The 23372-nt window shown below is 42.1% G+C and overlaps 1 protein-coding gene across 3 annotated transcripts in view; it reads right to left on the bottom strand.

Annotated features, from left to right (window-relative positions):
* SPAG6 (sperm associated antigen 6) overlaps nucleotides 1-23138 on the bottom strand; it is a 48863-nt gene extending 25725 nt beyond the window's left edge. For 2 of the 3 annotated variants that reach the window (XM_083467528.1, XM_083467527.1), the window contains exons 1-4: nucleotides 21695-23138; nucleotides 20806-20901; nucleotides 6514-6680; nucleotides 2419-2602 (exon numbers count right to left, since the gene is read on the bottom strand). In XM_083467528.1, coding sequence (XP_083323654.1) covers nucleotides 2419-2602; nucleotides 6514-6680; nucleotides 20806-20901; nucleotides 21695-21719 — 472 coding nt within the window. In that variant the 5' untranslated portion in view covers nucleotides 21720-23138. The remainder of the gene's footprint in view (nucleotides 1-2418; nucleotides 2603-6513; nucleotides 6681-20805; nucleotides 20902-21694) is intronic. The other variant, XM_083467529.1, reaches the window with a different exon arrangement.
* Between the last annotated feature and the right edge of the window lie 234 nt (nucleotides 23139-23372).

Raw genomic sequence — 23372 nt, forward strand, 5'->3', positions numbered from 1 at the left:
GTGAAGGAAAAACATGTAATCTGGAGGTGGAGGGAGGGAGACAAGAAACATGCATGTTCAAGCTCTTAAGAATTTATAGTAAAAATCTTGGAGGAGTGGATTAGGCTTAGTATGATGTGTGCTGGGAAGTTAAAAATCTCCCCTCCTTGAAACATACAGGAATTTTCTCTAGAACTCCACCCACTGCTATGTAATGCTTCGGTCTGGAGCTTGCAGTGAAACCTGAAAACCTGATCCCTCCAATGCTATGGCACAATAGGGAAGACCTCAATATGGTGGAAAGGGGGGAAATGTACAGTATCCTATTCTCCTGTTCCCCTCCTGAAAATCTCCCTGCTCCCCCACAGCTAAGAATGAGACCACTGTTCCAGGTTGGCCAAGGAGGCGCACCAGGCATACACTGCAACATTTTGTTGCAGGTTCCCCTGGTTTTATTGTATCACCAAAACTGTGGCCATCCTGGATTTCCATCTTGCATGCTAAAATCAACATTAGTTCAGAAGATTGGGAAGTACATACTAAGATGGTCAAGATGCATCTGGAAACCCCTTAACACCATTGTAAAGGTCTTCCTTTAAACTCCAAGGTATGCCTTACTACCCACTAGGATTCCAGTACCACTGTTTGTACTGATCAGATTTCAGTTCGCTTTCTAATTCTTATCTGCAACCATCTGCATATTGATTGTCCACTGTTAATTGGAGCACTTCAGAAAAGTGGTTTGTGGTTTGGCTCAGCCCCACAAGGTTTGATGTCATTCAGAATCAAAGACTGTGATCCGTATGAGAGAGAGGATTTCCTGATTGGCTGTGTGGTCCATTTTGTTTGCTATGTATTACTGTTTCCATGGACACAGGTTCTCTGCGTGTCTGAATCTACAATTGCTTCATGAGAGGAGAAGAGGCATAGCTCTCTAGAAGCATGCTCTGGTAATTTACGAACTCTTTGTAACAAGTATTTTCCCCTGTCTTCTAGTCTTCACCGTCTAAACTAGGATAGTGTACATACTAGAAATCTATTCAACATTTCCTTTATTTTCCTATATGTCTGGTTTTTCCCAAATAAATCTTGCTCTCTTTTTGCTTTTTCCTAAGTAATTATTTTCCCTCCAGTTTATTCAGGAGCTTTGTAATGCAAGCTTTCTGTGATTTGGAAAACAAATTATTCTGATAATTTAGTGGAAGATTTGAAAAATATGGCCAAGGATGTAAGTATAATTCTACACTTTTTAAAAAAAAATCACTTGCCTGTTTCTGGTTTCTAAACATACTTAAAAGGAAGTTGGCAGAGAGGAAACAGGGAACACAGGTCTTATATATTATATTATATATTAGCTAGCTATTAGCATATTGTTCTACAAAGTGCTAGTTCTAGGCTTGGGAGGGCGATCCTTGGGACACCTTTCTGGGTAGGCCCACCTCCTCTTTGCTTCCAGCCCCACTGCCAATTGACATGCCCTCTCCCTCTAAGCCCAATCCACACAACCACCCCAGAGGGAAAGCACAGGATAGGGGATGTTGCTGCTTCACCTCCTCACTCTTGTCCCTGCATGCTTGGAGAGGGCAGGTGAACAGGCAATGAGAACAAGCAGGAGGAACAGCAGCTCCCCAGGGCTCCAGGGATCTGTATTTGGCCCCTGCATGGGGTATGGGCCTTTGCAAGCCCCCCAAATCACATAGGTGCTGTCATCATTCAAATGTCAGGTGATGGACAGGTGGCTGGCCCTTGTCCTGTAGGGGGATGGTAGTGGGGAAGATGGTAGTGGGGAAGATAAGAATCTGGACCACAAACCTCTGCTGTACATTCTACTAATATTATTTGTGAGTTGGCAGTTTATAAATATTCTTGCAAATACATAAATAAATATGGCCTAGAAACTCTATAACAAAGCAGTTGTGATTATGGGCAGATCCACACCATACATTTAAAGCACTGGACTCCTCGCCAAAGAGTCCTGGGAACTGTAATTATGCCCCGCCCACAGAGCTACAACCACTAGATACTAGGGGGAGATTTAGGAAGTAGTGCTTGTGGTTTCATTACTGCCTCCCTTAATTCTTCCCTCACTCCTGATTTATATGGAACTTTTTTGAATGTTCAAATAATTTTGCATGCATTAACTCTGTGTTCCTGCCAACAGTTCTGTATGGTGGGTCAGCATTAATATCCCCATATTCAATTTTAAGGCAAAATTTGAACTGGGGACTCTTTTATCCATTATGCTACAATAGCTCTTATCTGCTAATATCGCATCTGGGACATGCTATCCCATGAAGCTACAATGGATGTTGCTTGGCCTGTTACCTGCTTATTTGGCAATAAAGGAGCTGTGACCATGCTGCTTTCTGTGTCCCCTTTGACAGTTGTCACCATGTTAGCACACACAAAAACCTTCTCAAACGCTAGGAATGCTGTTACCTGCATTGTGTCTCGCGATATAGCCAAGGGCCCAGGACGCAGCTTCCTTTACTCCAGGGTCAAAATCCTCCAAGCAGATGACCAGCGTGTCTAGTGCTCCACAGTCAACTATCGCCTGGGCTAGCTGGGGAGAATGTTTTCCAACTGCTCGCAATACAAACGCAGCTGCTTTCTTGTAGAAGCGCTGCAGAAGCATCAGGGAGAGGAGAATACACTGCAATTATCTGAGGGTTTTTCTAAGGTCTTGCAAGACAGAAAAACTTTGCACTAAACGGTTTTATACAAGTAGAGCAATTTGTTCCTATCACACCAGGGCATGAGGGGCTTTCTGGCGTATTTTTCACTGTGAAAATACTGTATATATAAAGGGAGTATATTTGGGAAAGGGCCAGAGGTCAGGGTCAGAGTAGCTGCTTTGCATGCAGAAGGTCCCCATTTCAATCCCCAACATCTCCAGCTCTCCAGTCTAAAATCCTGGAGGGCAGACAATACTGAGTTTGAGGGAAGGCAGCTTCCTATGTAGGGAATTTTACAGCATGCTCTTGCGAGGTCTCTAGAGATACATTCGATATGCAGCAGATGACTAAACTGGTCTTTGAACGTCCTAGCAGGTTAGGAAACTTTAAGCTAAAAGTGCAACCCTGCTTCCCCCAGCATGCTACATTGTGGTTTACCCTGTAGAAGCCAAGCAGACCCTCCCTCTCCCCTCCCACAAGCCACAGTCATGTGCATATACTTTATTACAGCCAAGCAATATTCCCCAAGCAGCAACCCATCTGTGCTTTGAAGGGACTATCCAACAGACTGTTCATTATCAGGACCCATCTATAACTCGGAGTAAAAGTATGAACAAACTGCTGGTTTGAGGTACAGCATTGGCGGTGTTTTTAAAGGAAAACAGATACTCAGGACAGCAGCTAGGCAAATCATTTCAGGTGTGCTGATGACCTGCTGAGGCCTAGTTGCACCACAACCTCAAAATCACACCCTCTCACTTTCCTGGTTCAGCTCTCTCCAGATACTCCAGTTCTTTCATGTGCTGGGAGAGTGAACACAAGCTCCTCCAGACCCCTCAACTGGACATCCTGTTTTGGGGGCTGTGCTCTTGCATAAGAGCATGGTGCCCAAAAATGAACATTTTGCGGGTGTTGTGCTCTCAAACAGGTCATGTGACTCACGCAGTGGGAGAGCCCCAGAAGATGGGCGTTCCAGTTTCCCGCTGCAACACATTGGAGGGTATGACTCCTCCCTTCCACCAGCTGTCTAAAATGATGGGTATTGTGGGGGAACCACAACACCTCTAGAGGCAAGGGTCCATTTCTCTATCGCACAAAATGGTTGGGGCCAGTTGTATTGTGCCTGAACCAGGGCAAAGTCACAGCTGACTTCCCTGTCATCCTGCTATACAGTTGTACCTCAGCTCCCGAACACCTTGGGAGTCTGACGTTCCGGCTCCCGAACAATCAAAAACCAGAAGTGAGTGTTCCGGTTTTCGACTGTTCTTTTGGAAGCCAAACGTCCGACAGGGCTTCTATGGCCTCCAATTGGCTGAGCTTTGGTTTCCAAAAGTTTCGGAAGTCAAATGGACTTCTGGAACAGATTCCGTTCAGCTTCCGAGGTACGACTGTACATATTGGAAATCTGTGTGGTAAAAGGTGGACAATCTCCACTATTTCAATGCAGGCCCATGCAGAGCTTGCCTGAGGCCTGAGGTGGGAGTCTTGTTAGAATAAAGTTATGAACTCAAACATAAAAGCAGCCCATCCCTGGGAGGGGAACCTGGCCAGCTTAGCCCTCCAAGGCCTGGAGTAAGTGTACCCAGCTACAGCCCCCTCTCTGCACAGGCCTGTTTCAACAGATGCATACACAAAGAGGTGAGAATGACTAAAAGGATAGAACCCACTTTACAGATTGCAGAGAGCTGAACCAGGAAAGTGAGAGGGTGTGATTTTGAGGTTGTGGTGCAACTAGGCCTCAGCAGGTCATCAGCACACCTGAAATGATTTGCCTAGCTGCTGTCCATGCACACATATTGCAAAGAATTGTGCAAGGCTTGCATATGAGAAAGATACTATCTAAACAAGACTCCCACTTTTAAAAATAATGAGAAAATACCGTAAGAATGGTCAGTGTGAAAAGACCTTGATCTTGAAACAGGAAAAAAATAAACCCTGTCAGCAGACTGGCTATAAAATATTGCAAAATGTTGATGGCTGCTCAGAGGACAACAGTTTAAGAGTGCCAGCATTATTATTAGCGAGTACTTGTATGTGCATCAGAGCATGCATATTATTACTTTCAAATAATTATGTTTTAAGCAGGAGGCTGTGTTTCAAAGGCTTTTTAATATTGGTTGGTAAAATCTGCAGGGAGGCCTATCTATGCAATTCCCATTCATTTCACTGGTGCCTGCACAGCTAAACTCCCAAAGGACTGCATCCATTATTATTATTCAAAATGAACTACCGGTACTTCTGAAATAATGCACATTACAAAGCGTCACAGACCCAGGGGCTGATGTCACTGCCCCAACATGCCTTACACACTCAGAGCCAGCTCAGGGATAACTTTTTTAGCATTGGAGAAAAAATAAGACTAACCAAATTTCACATCAGTGCTGAGACTTTAATAGCTGCCACTCTGCTGCCACATTTTATGGCAAACCATGAAGAAATGCCCAAGTAGCTGGTAGCATAGAGAGATTTTCAATTTCACCAGCTATCTTCCTAAGGAACCATTTATCTGAGTAACAAGCAGAAGAAAAGATTCACTAGTGAGAATGTTTTTATAGCTCAGGGCAAAACTGAGCATTTTTGGCAGGGAAAAGATTTTACAGAAAAACAGAAGACAATGTAAGATCAGACAATAAACATCAAAGCAGCACACAAATTTAGCTGAAACACTGCAGGGATGTGAGAAATACCATGTTCGGTACTTCATTCATTCTAGAGTATTCTTGGTTCCAAAAGGAAGTTATTAGTTCACTGATAGGAAAACAAGTATAGCCAGAAAGCACAGCTTATATAAGGAATTCTGGATTCCAAAGACGGTCCTTGTTTAAAGGAGAAGAGAGCAGGAACAAGCAGGATTCTATGCAAGGAGCAAAAGGGCGAGGATGAGAAAACCAAGGACTGTACAGGCAAGACGTAGCTGCCCTGCCTGATGCTTTGCTGGTGATTTTAAAAGACATGGCATCCAACACCAGGTTGGAACCTGGAAACCCTAAGACTACAACTCCTATCATCCCTGATTATTGGTTATGCCAACAGGGGCTAATGTGAGCTGAAGTACAACAAGATCTGGAGGGTACAAGATTGGGAAACATTGTAACAGGTCCTTAAAGTCCCTTTTCTGTCAGCTTCATTGAGTTGGTCTTTAAAAAAAGAAATAGCCGGAGGATGCATGTACCCCAGCAATCTGGTGCAAGACCTACACCATGTCACAAATGCCATGTATGTTGTACACTATTTCAAGAAGATCAAAATGATTGAACTACTTGACTATATAATACAACCTATTTATCAGCAAATATAAAAGTTTTTTAAAATATTTTGCTACTCAAACACAAATACATTTGATATTAAACTGCTAAGGGTTTCTAGACTCTCATGTGTTGTGGTATCATTTATGCTACAAAATTTAGTCTTACATGCATTTTACTCAGTCACTGTTAACAAATAGCTAATTACTGGGTGTGTGTTTTCCAATTATTTCATTGATAAAACAACCTTCTCCATGCCATCACTTCATTAAACAGTTCAGGAAATAAAATTACCAGTAATATACTTCAGCTAATGAAGTAAGAATAAAATCTTTTCCTTCTCCTTTTTTTTAAAAGGGTCATTAAATTACAATTATGGACACCTTCTATCAAGAGAGATCAATGAACTAAGCATGTATGTTGTGGCAATGACAAAACATGAATCTACAGAGTCTAATTAAGACAGAATAGTTTTTCATTAAAAAACATAATGTATACAATCTATAAAATATACATAAAACAGGCACATATATTAAACATAAATATAAGGCAGAAGATTTTAGCCCCATATGGCAGTGAGAAAAGGCTTCTTTAAGAAAATAAAAATTCCTTACATTCTGCTCAGCCAATGAATACACGAGCTGCGGAAGAATATCTCCCTTAACTACAGCTTCTGCCAGGTCATCATTATAATTGGCAAGTCTCCCAAGGGCCAAAGCAGCTGTCTGTTGAATATTTGGAACCACATCCAATAGGAGCGGCCTCAGCAGAGCCATTACACCTGAGTTATGAGAAAGGAGGGAAAGTCCACACAGTAATTAGAGAAACGAATCAAATGCTACTTTCAAAAGAGAAAAATAAAATAAAATAAAACACAGTCAATGCTAACGTTAAGGAAATCTGTTGCAAGTAAACCTAAGCTCTGTGTTAAGAACCATTCCTGGAGTACACATTTTACCCATCCAAAGTGGGCGACACCATTAGGAATCGGGGAGAAATTCAATTCAGTTCACATTTAAAGGCCAACATACCTAATTTGCCCTTCTTGAAGCAATATGAGAACCAAAACAATATGAGAACCATCCTTTGAAATCCATATTTCCTCAGAATTTGTGATGCATGTCCCCAAACAATGTTTACAAGGATGCATATATTAGGGGAAAGTGTGTGTTAGCATGAATATAATGGTGAAGAAAAAAAACAAAAATGCAAAGACACAGTAATCACAACCTATGATACAGTTTTATACTGCTAAATTATTAAACTAATTTTCTGAGATATTAATACTCTACTAATGTGGCTTGTTGATATTGCACAAATGCAGCTGGTGAAGCAAAAGAGACCATCTGGTGATGTTCTTGCAGGCTTCCCATAGGCATCCAATTGACCACTGTGTAGTGCAGTGGTTAGAATGTTGTACTAACAACAAACAAACAAACTCAACCTATACCACATTCTTCACATCCAGCAAAACTTCCAACCGCTTAAGTCAGCTTTTTAGTTAATATGAAGAACACTTTTTCAGCACAAAGACACAACAGTCTGTTTGCAGTTTTTCACTGGCCAGTGATTCATTTCTTGAAAAAGAGATGCGCCAGATCTAATCTCTTCCTGTAAAGTCACATTCTGGGACACAGAGACCCGTCACCTAATCTCAGATACGGTTTCGACTACTCATAGTGAAAGGAGGGCGCCCATGGGGAAGTTTCTTCCAAAGCAAATGCCACCTTCAGTGTTGGAACTACTGCAATCCCAATAATGGGGCCGTCTCCTCCCTTCACTGATGCTATTTGCCTTAGGAAAAGAGTTGAAGAAATCCACACATCACCTCACGAAAACCAGTTTCCACTGGGTACACCACAGTGGTCTGAAATCTGCCTGTGCCCACTTCCTGCCCATGGCCACCTGGTGGTGTGCAGCTGCTGACACATGCAAAACTCAACTCTTTGGCACACAGCTGCAAATTTCTTGGGGCACCCAAGAAAGGTCCTCACTTCCCATGGCTCCTGCTGAACACAACCAGCTGGCTCTGGAGAGGGAGCTGCCCCGTCGGAATTTCAAACAGCTTTGTGCAATATCAGCTTGAGTGGGTAGACTTCTATCCTCTGAGAGAGCCCTTGTCTGAATCTGTTGTTGAATGACAACCTCTATTGTCAATCAGCAAGATGCTCCCCCTCCCCTCCCCCAAACACACTGTATTTGAATGGCAGGTGTACAATTTAAAATGTTCGGAAGCAGAGAGAACTAGCTTAAAACCATTGGGGGTGGGGAAAGAAGAGGATTAGAAAAATGGAGATCTCAAAATGGAGATCTGCATTATCTCAAGAGGATTACAACTGGTTCTTGTATGAGAAGAGGAAGCTATCTGCTTTTCCTCTGTGGTCACTTCCCATGCTGTACCAGGAACACTGGGGCAGAAATGTTTGCATGTGGGAAGAGTTGGAACCATGGTGACTTTCCATGCCAATACTACATTTTTGTCTGGGAATAAGGAGCAACGTCCCATGTGAATTTCACGTCCTAATGTCAGCAGGGCATTATGGGATGGAGTCAAAAGGAAGCAGTAACCACATTGCTCCCAGAATGAAAGTACTGCCCTTTCAAAACAATGTAATTTAATCAGCAATTTTGGTCTTATTGACCTCTGCCTTCTTTTTTTGCTCTAGTCTATTGTAAAGTAAGCCTGTACTTACTCAAATAAATTATCTGTTTTAAGCATTCCCATCCCACCCATCCAAAAAAAAAAACATTCCCAGGACAGTACATAATAAAATATGCAAAATAATGTAAAATACAACAAGAAAATTCAGTAAAATATTAAGAAAATAATAAGCATAGGTGTTCTAAAGACACATGCAGCCAATATGCATAAGACTGCACCGTTGTACATTGTGGTAATTAATCTGGAATAAGTATGACATTCCATTTGTACTCACATGCAAGTCTAAATTCCCATCTTACCCACCCACAAACAAAAGGGTGAGAAAATTTGTCCTTTAACGATTTTAAAGGGCAGTTCATCTGTGTTAACAGTCTTAAATATGAGCCCACCAATTTACCTTAGCTATCTTGCAGCCACTACCCTAAGATAACCTAGTTTACCCAACCACTATGGACCATGAGCTGCTTGGCAATTTATGATAAATTACAGGAAACCAATGTAAAATGACTGTTCACAGAAAACATGTCAATGGGCTTAGGTAGGGAGCACTAAGCCCTAAACAAAGGTTGTCACTGTGAACTATCTGGAGATGTTCCAAGGACATGTGAGACCTGTTGTAACATCATGATTTCCGTTTTTTTTAATGTTAAGCTTCTAGATCTCAGCATTACACTGAATATTTTGAAAACAGAAGCAGTGCATGCCTCAAAAAAACAAAATTTAAAATTACTAATATCTTAAAATTTAATGAGCATTTTTAAAAAAATGCAACTCCCTTCATTATCTCAAAAAGGATCTGCAGTTGGTGTCTGTGGTGTGCAAATATGTTTAATTCAAACTGATAAATGAATTAATTAGTTAAAGGGCATATGATCAATAAAAATAATTTAATTGGTTGTGCAGACCTAGTTAATTTAGGAAACCTAAAAACAGAATAGTACTCACCTCATCTCACGGTGGTGATAACAGTGTTCCAAATATCTAAATGATTTTTAAAAGGTGGTCTAATTCTGTATAGAAACATATGCTAATATGTTTCAATTACATCAAAGAAGAAATGCAAATACCCATTAAAAAAATTCCATTGTGCGGTCCAAAACTTAAGTATGTGTCATATCAGCCCATCAGAATGTCCTGAAGGAATAACACCACATTGTGCTACATATACGAGAAACAACTTAACTGGGGAACAACCTCTATAATCTATTCCCTTCGGATAGCAATTATAAGCAACCCTCAGCGACTCTTGTTTATTTATATACTTAATTACAGTAGCCCTCACAGCACTTGTGCTGAGTCAAAGCTAGACAATGGCACAGTCCCTGTGTAAAAGATTTAGCGTATGCCTACTGTGTGATGCAAGGTTTTTTGAAGCAGTATGTTCCATAGATAAGTGAAACTATCCAGAGAGAATACCAAAATTACTCAGTGGTAGTGTTCAGCCACAGTTTCTGACATGTACTTCTGATTTTCTTTTTATTTAAAAAAAACAAAAAACCCTACTGAGCAGGAAAAAATAAGTCACTTGAATGAAAAGAGCAAATATGAACTAAAGCTTGAGTTTATGTGCATAATCAAGTGCCATGATAGCAGTTTATGAACAAGTTATGAACAATATGGAGAGAGAAATCTTTCTTCCTCTGTCATAGCACAGGAACTCAGGTCACCCAATGAAGTCAATTTACAGTAGATTCAGGGCAGAAAAAAGAAAATGCTTCTTCACACTACACATAATAAACTTAGGGAATTCACACACATACACCAAAGATATGATGGTGGCCATTGGCTTAAATGACCTTTTTAAAGGATTAAACAAAACTCCTGGCGGCTGGGCCTATCAACAACTAGCTAAATGAAATCTCCATCTACAAAAGCAGAATATTTCTGAGAATACCACCACTAACAGGAAATGACAACCACCTTCATGTCCAATTTGTAAGCATTTGGCAGGCCACCACTGAAAGCAGAATTCTGGGCATCTTCAGCAGACTTTAGTCTGATCCACAAGGGCTTTTCAAAAATAATCACATCATCATCATCATCATCATCATTATTATTATTATTATTATTATTATTATTATTGCCGCTGCTATTGCTATTATTAAAATCACTTCCAAAATATCAAAATAAGACATGATAGAGGAAGGTAAGCAATATACATTTAAAGCAGCCTAGTTAAAAGGAAAACAAAATGCTATCTTAAAAAAGAAAATCTTTACAGATAGAAATCCAATTCAAAATACAATAAGCTCCATAAAATAACATCATTAGTACCTAAACAAAAGAACGGAGAAAGAAGCTACATCCTCACACCCCTCTCCCCTGCAACACAGCAACCACTTCCAAAATGCATCCTTAGCAATCCTCCCTAGCCAAGCCTCACTCTCATGTGTTCTTGTCATTTAGGTCAGAGCTGTGGTCACCAGACACAACCTGACTTGTATGCCTTAAGGTAATCTGTTGTCTTCAGGTGCAGCACAGCAGGGGTGGGGAACCTTTTTGGTTCAGTGGGACAGACTGTTAACTGTGAGCCCCACCCCTGTGAGCCAACTTTGAGGGGTACAGTGGTACCTCAGGTTAAGAACTTAATTCGTTCTGGAGGTCCGTTCTTAACCTGAAACTGTTCTTAACCTGAAGCACCACTTTAGCTAATGGGGTCTGCCGCTGCACCACCGCTGCGCAATTTCTGTTCTCATCCTGAGGTACTATTTCTGGGTTAGCGGAGGCTGTAACCTGAAGCGTCTATAACCTGAAGCGTCTGTAACCCGAGGTACCACTGTAGTTGATTCATGAAGTCAGCTGACTGACAGGTAAGTTGTCCCTCTCACCTGTCAAAATCCCTGCGAAGTCCTTTCCCTCAGGCTGCAAAATGTCTTAGGACGGTCCTGGGGAGACAAAACTCTCCATCCATAGGAAGCTGCCTTATACAGTGGAATCTTGGTTCTTGAACACCTTGGTCCTCGAACATTTTAGCTCCCGAACACTGAAAACCTGGAAGTAAGTGTTCCAGTTTTCGAACATTTTTTGGAAGTTGGACGTCCGATGCGGCTGTCGTCTATTGTTTCCAGGGCTCCTGCACCAATCGGAAGCCGCGCCTTGGTTTTTGAACGTTTCGGAAGTTGAACAGACTTCCGGAATGGGTTACGTTTGAGAACCAAGGTACCACTGTACTGAATCAGACCACTGGTCCATTATGTACACTGACTGTCACCTTCTGCATGCAAAGCGGAAGGGTATTCTATATTTTGAGAGTAATCTTATATTCTCAGGAGGAGGATAAAATCCCAGTGGCACTTGTGGACTCTAAGAAACAGGGGGCTCTAAAACTCCCCTACGGTTGATTGGGGGAAGAGAGGATAGAGATAGTTTCAGAGAGATTAAATGCAAGCAAGGATACACTGCTGGAAATGTGCCTGCAATCAGTGCTGAATGGCTCAGAAGAGATACTTCACCCCCCCCCCCATTTTAAAAGGCCTGGCCACCAGCTGCCTATAATGATGCATACTGAGACCAAACCTCCAGATCTGAAACTGCCAAAAGGATATAGATATGCTTAAAAGGCAATGCCTGAAAGAAAATATTAAACGCAGAAACAGACCCGGAACATAAATCACAGCAGGGCAGAAATAAAAAGTTGATGGGCAAATTGCTTGCCAATATTTTAGCAGCATTTTCATCAGAAGAAGTGCTTCCCCCCACCCCCACGCCACCTCCATATGTCGGGACCTGAGCATCCAACATCTGCAGCCTTTCATCGGGCTGAAGAGTAGCACTCCCAAGAGAACACAAGGAAAAGTCTACATCGGAGGATATGGTGGCAAAAGGGCTTCTAAAGTAAAGGCATCACATTCTCCCACATACGACATAATGCTCCCCCCAAGAGGAGCTCTTCCCTTGAAGGCCGCATGTTGCCAGCTGTGGAGACAATCAACAAGGATGCCTGCTTTTACTGCCGCAATGGGATGGGAAATGACTTGATGACTTTTCACCGCTGCAAAGCAAAGGAACTAACTACCTTTCCTTCAGGTGTTGACAACTCTATGCAAATGGAATGGTCCAAATTGATCCCCAAAGCCTTTTTTATCAGTATTCAAATTACAGGGGGACAGTAATTTTGTGGTGCCCTCCCAGCTACCATTTTTAGAAGGTGGGGTATGATTTAGCTAATATTGAGAGGAGGGACAGGGGATGGAATATGGATTTCACTAAAGCGCCTCCTCCTTTCCTCCTAGAATTCACGCATTGGTTTTTATACACTGTGGTTCTGCCGCAAATGACAGTGTGCTAGGGATTAAGCCGCAGCTGAGGATCTTCCCCAGGAAACTTAGCAAAGACCAAACCTGAACACTGGTGGGGGGGGGAGAGACTTAAATCAACATTGGGGTTATTTAAATTCCCAGGTTGTATTGTGGCATGTTGACTCATATTTTATTTACGGATTTGAATCTTCGTTTTAGTATAGCTGCCTGCCCAAACCTCTAGGGATAGGTAGGCAAGTAGTCTAGATCAGTAGATTGATAGAGGAATATACAGATAATCAGTCTTCCCCCTTCCTCTTCCTCTTCCTCCCGTAACATGGAACCCAAACCACATAGAGAGGATCTCTGCATATGTTTGCATTCACTGTAAAAGTGCAGAGACCTGTCTGTGCAAGGCAACTGGAGGCAACTTGGGCTATTCTATTTTTAAACTCAGTTAGTACCATATATCTGTTATCACAACTGCCAACTGTTGCTGAAGGAGCAGAACAAATCCACAGCAGGATCCAAGATTATTATCCCAAGAAACGTAGCAGAGAATCCAATCGCCTGTGCAGTGCAGCTTCGAAACTGATGGGCAGTAAATTTTACTCAGAGTAGACCCACTGAAATTAATGGACCTAACATAGTCACATTCATTAATTTCAGCAGGACTACTTGGAGTAAAACTTAGTTGAATCCCGCCTATATATTTATTTATTGCGTTTACTTTTTTATTATTACTTCTCCAAGGAGCTCAAAGTGGCCTACATGGTTTCCCCCCCTCCTCAATTAATCCCCACAGCAAGACTATGAGGCTGGTTAGGCTGCAAAACTGACTGGCCCAAGGTCATCCTGTGAGCTTCGTGGCTAAGGGGGTATTTGAACCCTGGTTTCCCAAGTCCTACACTCTGACTTCTACACTGCACTTGGCTCTCAGTATTGTTACACCGCCTTTCTGAAAATTACCATGGTGGCGTAAAAGATCAAGGTCAATAAAAGCATTACAGCGAACAACAACGTCACAGAAAAATTAAAAGGTCAAATTTAAAAGATGTGCCTATACCTTTTCTAAAAACAGTTGCGCTCTGAATAAATATGCTGGTCTCTTCCTCACTGGGGAATAAGTCATGTTCCAGCCCCTACACCAAATGATTGGTTGTACTCTTGTGCTGGGATTCCTTTATTTGATAATAAGCACATCAGAACATCAGAACACCATTTTATATCCTACTTCCAATTTCAGAGAGCGTCTGCACTTTTGAAACCAAAACAACAGTGACAAGCCCAAGAGAGGGAAGAACCAGCGGACTCAGGAAAACCCCAAGGTTTTCAGAAGCACCCAAAAAAAAAGTATGGTGGAAAACCTAAGGGAGGGGAATCCCAAAACAACCCAGTGAGGGACTATACACACTCAGTGGGGACAAAATGTGTACTGATTGCTGGGGGGAAACAGAAACCAAATGCTAAGAAAGAAGAGCTAAAAAGGGAGGAAGAGACAAACAGATATAAAAAAGCTTAGACAGACCAATCTCATTGTCTGGATATGTTATTTTCTGGCTCACGCTGAGAAGCTATTTTTACATGTCCTCAGGGATGGAAATGAGAGCTGCCTATGGTAATTGATGGAGAAATTCAATATTTTAATATAGCTACGATTGGGCACCAGTGTGTCCACGCCACACACACAGCAGCAGCAAAGAGAAGACTTCCCACTCTTTCTAACTCAGTTCTTAATTAGTACAGAATATTAAAAGAAGCCTACAAATTCCAAGCAAATGCAATTAATAGTCCATTTTCCAAAATGGCTTATGACAGACAAGTAATGTGTAGTTCACACTGCATACTAGGCTCTGACTGGTTCACAACAACCCTGCAGTGTTGTCCAGTGATATTAGATCCCCTACTGCTCATGGGGATCATAGAATCATAGAGTTGGAAGAGACCACAAGGGCCATCGAGTCCAACCCCCTGCCAAGCAGGAAACACCATCAGAGCACTTTGAACTGAAGCTGAGAGATTCTAACAACCCTTGCTTTTGTTCCCCACATTGCAGGCTGGGCAGTAGTAAACAACAACTCTTCAGTATAACTCACTGCTTTACTCCTACCACACCTAGAAGGGCTGCACTGAAAGTAGCTTACAGCAGCCCAGCAATTTAGCCCGCTGTGAACACTGCAAGGCAGAAACGAGGCTAAGGCTGGCTTGCACTTCCCATCAAGAGTCTCACATATCTCTCAGGTTGCAGCAAAGGTCATTCTACTTACATTGCCCTCCCTGTAGGCCAAATCAAGCACTCAACTGCATGCCGCAACCTTAAGCTGCACTGAATGGATGCAGACTGGTTACACTTTTAAAACGTTCAAAAACTTTTTTTTATTTGCAGATGGTTTAAGACCCAAGTTAGAGCACAGACTCTTTCTTGATATTAATTTTTGCTTGTTTTCAATCCCCTTAGCCACAGGATCAGGTCACACACACACCAGGGACACAATACAACATTTTGTTGTGTGGCCTTACTTGTTCCCTCTGATAATGAAATTCCAAGGGCTTTGTCAAAGCTGAGGCTGTTGAAGAGGCCAGAGACCATCTTGGCTGTGAGCCCTGGAAGATCTGCTCCCTGCTTTTCTGGCCTGACTGACTGACTCCAGCTACAAAAGCTGCTAGACAATTCTTGTGGTCTTGTTTGGGCTGTTTTGTTGGAGGTTGTTGTTGTTAACTTATACATATTCATTTTTAGATATTATTAGGATTTATGTGGAAATGATTTCAATTTGATTGTGTACTTTTTGATGTGGTTTCTTTTTTGTTTATGGCTTTTGTTACGTTTGTAATTATGTAAATCTTGTCATCTTGTAAGCCATCTTGAGCATGGTTTTAACTATGAAAAGGAAGCATACAGTGGTACCTCGGGTTAAGTACTTAATTCGTTCCGGAGGTCCATACTTAACCTGAAACTGTCCTTAACCTGGAGCACCACTTTAGCTAATGGGGCCTCCTGCTGCTGCCGCGCCGCCAGAGCACGATTTCTGTTCTCATCCTGAAGCAAAGTTCTTAACCTGAAGCACTATTTCTGGGTTAGCGGAGTCTGTAACCTGAAGCGTATGTAACCTGAAGCGTATGTAACCTGAGGTACCACTGTACAAATAAAATGATGAATATAATGATGATGTTTTATTCCTCCTGTAGACAAAGCAACAAAATCCACACATAAGAGGGATGTATCAGCAGACTTGGGGGAACATCTAGGGTTTGTAGAATTAAGAAGAAGAAGAAGAAGAAGAAGCCCCAAAAATCGGTTCAGTCAGGACTGAACATGTTCAGTGGCCCAGTGGGGAACAGAAAACTGGGTGAAGAGGGGAATGGAATGCAGTTGAGGAGAGTACGGCTAGCAGGCTGAAATACTGAAGAGGAGCATAGCACTCCATCTTGTTAATGTTAAACCGAATTCTACTGAAAAACCAGTACATTAAATTAGAATTGGGTCTTATGCAACCACGCACTTCAGGTGTGTATCAGTAAGACAGCAGAGATTTCTTCTGTTGTGGGAGAAGCTCTGGTTCCAAATTAATCATGGATGACCCCCATGCTGTGCTCAGGCTCCCCTCCCTCTCCCAATGCCTGGTATGCTTCTTTGATTTAATGCTTACCTGGGACTTTGATATAGCCACTCTAGGGGGTGTGTTTTAGCTTATATACTGCTCCAGGCAACAGAACAGGAAATGACTTCATGGCTGTCAGAAGGCCAGCCAATCTGCACAACCAGCAGAATCAGGGGCGTGCCTTCCACGAGGCTAGGCGAGGAGGCAAACTTAGGTAGTAGCAGCAAGGCGTTGCCAGTTGTTTTATGTGCCACGTGGCCTACCCTGCACCCGCTGCTGCCCTCAGGTGCAACTGAAGACACCCTCCCATCACTAGCATTTCATTAAGATTCAATTGCCAATTTGCCTGCCTTCTGTATATGGAGTTGTGGGTGGAAATGCGGGTGAAGGTCCCCTGCCTCAGGCAGCAAAATATATTGGGCCAACCCTGGGAAGAGGGAGTTGCTCCCGAGCTCAATTCTCTTATGTTAGCTGTATGTATGAAGGGAAAGCTCTTAGTGATAGATAAGCTGATAGCAGAAGGAGACAATCACAATTCTTTTCCTTTTCAGTGCCATATAAATAGCTTCATTCCAGCCTTGGTTTTTATTTAGAGGCAGCATAACAGATTTCTCTGTTGTAGGCTAGACAAGTGTTTCTCAAACTGAATTTCATATTCCTTTATGGAAATAATTAACTACGCTCATTTTCTGTCATAAGAGTTTCTAGTCAAAATATGACCACTGTACCAATTCATTACAGTCAGAAGATTAGGACAAGAAAATTCTACTTTTAACAACAACAACAAATATTTAGTCAAGAATAATCACAGTGGAAAAATATGTTGTGATGCTTGTCATTTCTTTGTAGTTTAATTTAGTGATGAAAAAAGAGATTAACAGCACTGGAAAGAGTTATGCATGGGGGTGTGATGAGGAGTGTTAAGCACCCAAAACCGGGGGGGGGGGGAGAGAGAGAGAGAATCTGTATTCCTTGAACACACTGGTAGAAATACTGACATAGTTCACCATTCCACGCATGGGCCTTATATTGTGAGAAAGACTGAAAAATATGACACTAAAATGTGCTGCTTCACCTGATTACTACATTCGTACCTCAGAAGTTAAACGGAATCCGTTCTGGAAGTCCATTCGACTTCCAAAATGTTCGGAAACCAAGGAACTGCTTCCGATTGGCTGCAGGAAGCTCCTGCAGCCAATCAGAAGCCGCGGAACCCGCATCAGACGTTCGGGTTCCAAAGAACACTCGCAAACTGGAACACTCACTTCCAGGTTTGCAGCATTCGGGAGACAAAAGGTTTGACTCGCAAGGCGTTCGACTTCTGAGGTGCAACTGTACTGAGTAAAAACTGGATTTCCCAGTTTGGTTAGTTGCAGTTTGTCAAACGTCCTTACTTAAAGGGGTTGTCCTTGTCCTGAAAGGATATACTGTATCTCCTTCTATACTACATATTTGTAAATCAGACCTGCACAACTTGTGGCATATGGAAAACTCAGTTCACTAGCTACGTAGTGTAGTGATAACCCCCTCTGCTTTTGAAGATCGAGACTACAGCAACAAAAAGGTTTACTGAGCTCCAGGTAGACCACTGTATCAGGGCGTGTGAGCTACATTCAGCATGGTGGGTGGTAAATGTGCAGGCTGAGTCATCAAAATTCTTTGCATTGTTTCAACATACAGGTCCCTTCCAACATGAGGAGATGCCAACATACTCAGAGGTGCTGCAAGAAGTATGAGAAATATAACTGAAAAAGTGAAAAGGATACTTTCTATAGGTGAACATATGATTTAAAATACATCACCAGTTTTTGAACAATACATTTTTCATCAGCCACAGCAACCATATTGTTAAACACAATGTTTATTTATATCCCTCTTTTTCCTTCAGCATTTAAGAACCAGCTTGTATTTTCATACCTCACTAGCTGCAATTCTTATAAGAGTTTCCTCTCTTGCAATCGTTATTTAAATCAGACTTACAGATTAATTTTTTTAAAAAAAATTGAAAAATCTCACACAAGTGAGATATCCTGAGATGTACAAGTATGGGGCTTAAATATAAATATTACCGTAATCATTTCTCATTAACAATTAAAAGTTATAATCTGAAATTAGAAGGATTTCAGTGATGGTGAGCGCTATTTTCAGGGCTGGAACAAGGTTTCTTTTTAGAGAAACAGTTTTTTCAAGTTTAAAAATTTTTCATTGTATTTCTACACTGGATATTGCACCCTTAAACCGTGATCTGCTGTTATTGAAGCAAACATCTTCATTATGTTTTTTTTATTTAAAAAACCTCCTCAATGAAGGTTACACACATTACAGCCTTGTTCTGATACCTCTTATCCACAAGAGTATAATGCACAAAATTATAGCATTTTAAGATAGGTACTTACAATAGGTTATAAAGGTGACAGCTATTTTTTTGGTGTGTGTCACCTTCATAGCCCATCTTAAGAACATACCTTAACATGCTATAATTTTAGCACAAAGCCCATTGATATGAAAATGTGTTTCTTTCTTCTTCCTTTTCCCAGGGCACTTCATGATAAAAGCTCAATTTGAAAAGATACATCTTACAAAATTGAAGAGACATATTACCAGCTTAAGAATTTTTGTAAGCTTACTGATATCAGGGGAAAAGAACTAGGTGGTTAGGAATTTACTAACAACAGGGTAAATGTTGATAGTAGGAGAACAGGAGAAGGATTGGTTGGGGAAATCCTGAAAGGTTGCAAAAATGCATAAACTCACAAAATTTGCATGGTTGACTTATGGCAGACAACAGATGAAAGGATTTCAGGAATTAGTGGCTTCAACTGATTTAATTTATGAAAATCAGATATAAGTTGAATATTGACAAATATATAATGAACATGAATGGGTCCAAGAGCTCTTACATCGCTCTTGTAAGACATCTCTATATGCAGGGATTTTTTATTATTATTTTGTATTGAGGAGTATTCAATCATGTCAGTACCTACTCCATCTGCAGTCTGACAAAGCACAGTCTAGTTACAGGTATAAACATCAGCTGATGTTTGTGAGCACTATGCCATGAATAGTCAATATGGAAGAAATCAAGCACGTGGGATTTCACACACACACACACACACATGGCCGCAAGTACAAATCATGTCACTATTTATAAACAGATCGGCTAAATTAGAAGAACATGCATTTTTATATTTGGTGAAGTTCTTAGGATTGTTTTAGCATCACCATCGTATGAATGTGGTTGGTTTTTTTTTCAGAAGTAGCCCGGTCCCCACTATGTTCAGGGACATGGGACTGTAGCCTAGCAGAACAATCCTATGCATATTTACTTGGAAGTAAGTCCTATTACATTCCATGGTGCTTTGTCTCTAGTAACTGTGATTAGACTTGCAGTCTAAAACTAAAAATATTAAAATTTAAACAGATCACTCTCCAAGTAAGTAACATTTCTGTAATCTGGCCTGGGAGGAGGGCAGTAAGTGACTCCTGCTACGAAAGCTGAGGTTGCTGAACACACTCTTGGCCTGGGGTATTGTTTAGGAGATATGAGGGAACCGTTGCTGCTATTGATATTTTAAAAACTGCATCCTTATTATAGATTTTTTTTATTATTTATGTTGAAATTGTGCAATTTGATTGTGAATTTTTTTAATGTTTTACTTATTGTTTATGGCTACTTTTGTTTTACTGTAATTATGCACTCTTTTTTCATGTTTCATCTAGAGCATGATTTGAACTATGCAAAGACAACATACAAATAACATTATATATGGGTGTATGTATGTAAACTTCGGCAACCAAGTTTTGGACTATATATATGTTTGAAAGATTATAAAATTAAATTAAATTAAAAACCAACATAAAACTTCTTTTTGTGTCACAGTGATGTCCTCTTCTCCGGATATAAGATTTGCTTGTCTGGGAAAAATCGTATTTTAGAAAAGCAGCATTGTGAATTCTGAAAACAGTTTGTTTACTCTGCTGTTTCAAGTAGCACCCTGAGAAGGCAATTGTTAAGTACTGTACAATTAATACCTGTTTTATACCCTCCTCTTCTAACAGCAATGCCTAGAATAGAAACACTTGGCACTGAGTGGTGAATTGCAGTCCCCACCCCTGCTCTGTCTTTCATTACTTGAAATAGTCTGCAAACAGCTTGTAAATAGTCACACATGTGGGGAGTTCCCTTGGTGCAATGTGTGGCTATATGAAGCTAATATTTCAGCTGACTTTAATGCATAGACATGTGTCTTACCTGCTCATTTTATTGGACCATCTTTAAGCTATCTAATAAGGAAGGGGACTTCAAAGTATCAGACTGCTCTCAGTTCTATGGTAAGATAAACAAAAGGGTTTATGCATTTTTTTATTCTGAAGCACTGTTTTTGGTTGTGTTTGTTTGTTTACCTGCATTCTGAAGAGTCTCAATATTTTGCGGCCTAGTAGCAAGTTCTGCAACAGTCTGAACAAACTGCGTTCGGGCTCTTTGATACTGCTCAAAGACTGCAAAGAAGGAAGAAGGCAGAATAAGTGCATTTCAATGAGGGCTTCCTATCACAAGCCTTCACACATTAGATACAGGCCCAGATAAGCAGGAAATGTATTGTGACACCTTATAGAGTCTATAGATCAAAGAAAAGATGATGACACAAGCTGTCCTGAGCAAGAAGCAAAGGCTGTATTCCGAACCCTACTGGTAAACGGCATTTCCGTGCGCTGCTCTGGTTCCCCAGAAGTGGCTTAGTCATGCTGGCCACATAACCCGGAAAAAACTGTCTGCAGACAAACGTCGGCTCCCTCGGCCACTAAAGCGAGATGACTGCCGCAACCCCAGAGTCGCTCACAATTGGACCTAATGGTCAGGGGTCCCTTTACCTTTACTTACCTGTGAGTTAGCCCCACTGAATTCAACAAAACATATTCTCCTGCTTAAAGTTTATTTCCATAAACTTTTATAGATTGACTTTATGACTCAATGAGGCTTACGGATTAATGGGGGGAGGGGTTAGAAACCAAATTACAACAGTACATAATAGAATAAAATATAAAAACAGACAATTCATGGCAAGTAAACTCCAGTGAGTTCAGTAGCAAATACTCCTAGGAGGATTACTGTATTGCCTGTGTACACATTACCAGGACTACTCAGAAAGTCTCATTTAATTCAAGGAGGTTTACTCGCAGGTAAATGGAAGATTCTGTTGCGTGGGCGCGCTCCCCCCCCCTTTCCTTTCCTTTTCAAGAAACTGTAAAGCTCAGAAACCCCCCAGTACACAAAACCCAGCCTTAAAAATACCTTGCAAGACCTGCCTCTGACTCATGGCTCTTGCTGGTCCCCCACTTCCAAGAGCCTCGGCAGCGTCCCCGTGGGGTGGTGTCTCGCCCCCTGGATCCCCCCGCGGCCTTGAGGGGGTCTTGCTCCTCCGCTTCGCCTCTCCACTCAGAAACCCGAGCGGGTCCTGCAGCTCCACCTGCCCCTCGGGCTCCGCGCTTCCCCGTCTTCCTCCGGGGCCTTTTCAGTTTGGGCCGCGGTGTGTATCCTTCTCCTTGGCAACCGAACGGAAGCCGGCGCCATCAAGGGGCGGGAGGGAGGCCGCGGCCTGCGCCTCATTGTGACATCAGGCGGGCGCGGAGCGAGAGGGCCGGCCAGCCGGCGGCGCCTTGCGCTGGGCTCTCGCACGGAAAGGCCGGCGCAACGCGATCCTAACGCTGCGTTCCTTGAGCCCTTTTTCTCCCCCTCCCTCTGCGCTTCTCCAGCTCGTTGGGAAAGGCCGTCAGGCGACGTCCTTGCCGCTTGGATCTACAAAAAGAAAGTCTCTCCCTGCCAAGGTTGGCTGCGATCCTGGTTAGGCGTACACTAAGTACACCTGATGGTTGCATCTGAAGCAAGTGCGAGTCAGTGTTTGCCATTAAGGCCAATGGGAGGAGCTTGAACATAGGAACGGGGGGAAACCGCCTTATACCGAGTCAGACCATTTGGTCCATCTAGCTCCGCACTTGCCCACCTTGGCTGGCAGCGCCTCTCCAGACGGAGCTCCCTCTCCCAGAGATGCTGGGAATTGAACCAGGGACCTTCCTGCATAGAAAGCAATTGCCCAGGCATCGCTCTGGGTGTGCGGGTGCCGCTTGCAAGGAGGCACTGGGTAGAGTTTGGTCATGAGATTGGTTACTTGTGATCTTATTATGGAAGACTGTAGTGATGTGCCTTTAATGCGCTAATCCGCCTCGTCTGCGTTTGGAGACCTTGCTGCGCACTCTGCTCAGTAGTTCGCGCGCAGGTTTCTGCCCCCAGTTCCTTGCAACGAGATCCTCAGCCCCTCTTGGCTTCCTCTTCGTGTCTTAGTCCTCATTTAAAAACACAGCAGTGCCTTAAAAATGGCTAGTACTCGGAGCTGCCCTGGAAGGTAGGTCATTTTTTTAGACGGGTTTGAAATGAAAGACAGCGATTTTTCCTAGTGAGTGACCTGGCAACCGCTAAGCCGCTTTTCAGCGCAATCCTAACCATGCCTTCTCCGAAGACAGTTCTATTGGATTCAACAGGACTTACTTACTCCCCAGTAAGTAGAGTTAGGATTCCAGACTTGGTCCTGTTTAAGTTCAACTCTCTTTCCTTCCTAATACTGCAGTTCATTGTTGCGTGGATGCGATCCCCAGACCAGTTAAACCGAAGCATTTGGCTTTGATCGTGTCCTACGTGTATCGAAGGGCTAGATGGACAAAGTTGCAATAAAGTAATAAAAATGAACATCGACTTTGTTTTACCCATTCCCTTTTCTCTATTTCCCTTGTTTTCTTCCCTCCCCCCTCACTCACAAAAAGTCCCTCTCCACGTTTAGTAGTCGCCTCTATGTATTCAGTGGATGAAACCAAGGTGCTCGCTATTTAACTATTTGTAACTTTTTAATGCGCTTCCTATAGCAGATATACAATACCGTGCTGGGCTTGAGCTAGATGCGAAGTTTAAAGTAAACGCT

The sequence above is a fragment of the Podarcis liolepis genome (assembly GCF_965112155.1).
Source record: "Podarcis liolepis genome assembly, chromosome: 12".
Classification (NCBI taxonomy): domain Eukaryota; kingdom Metazoa; phylum Chordata; class Lepidosauria; order Squamata; family Lacertidae; genus Podarcis; species Podarcis liolepis.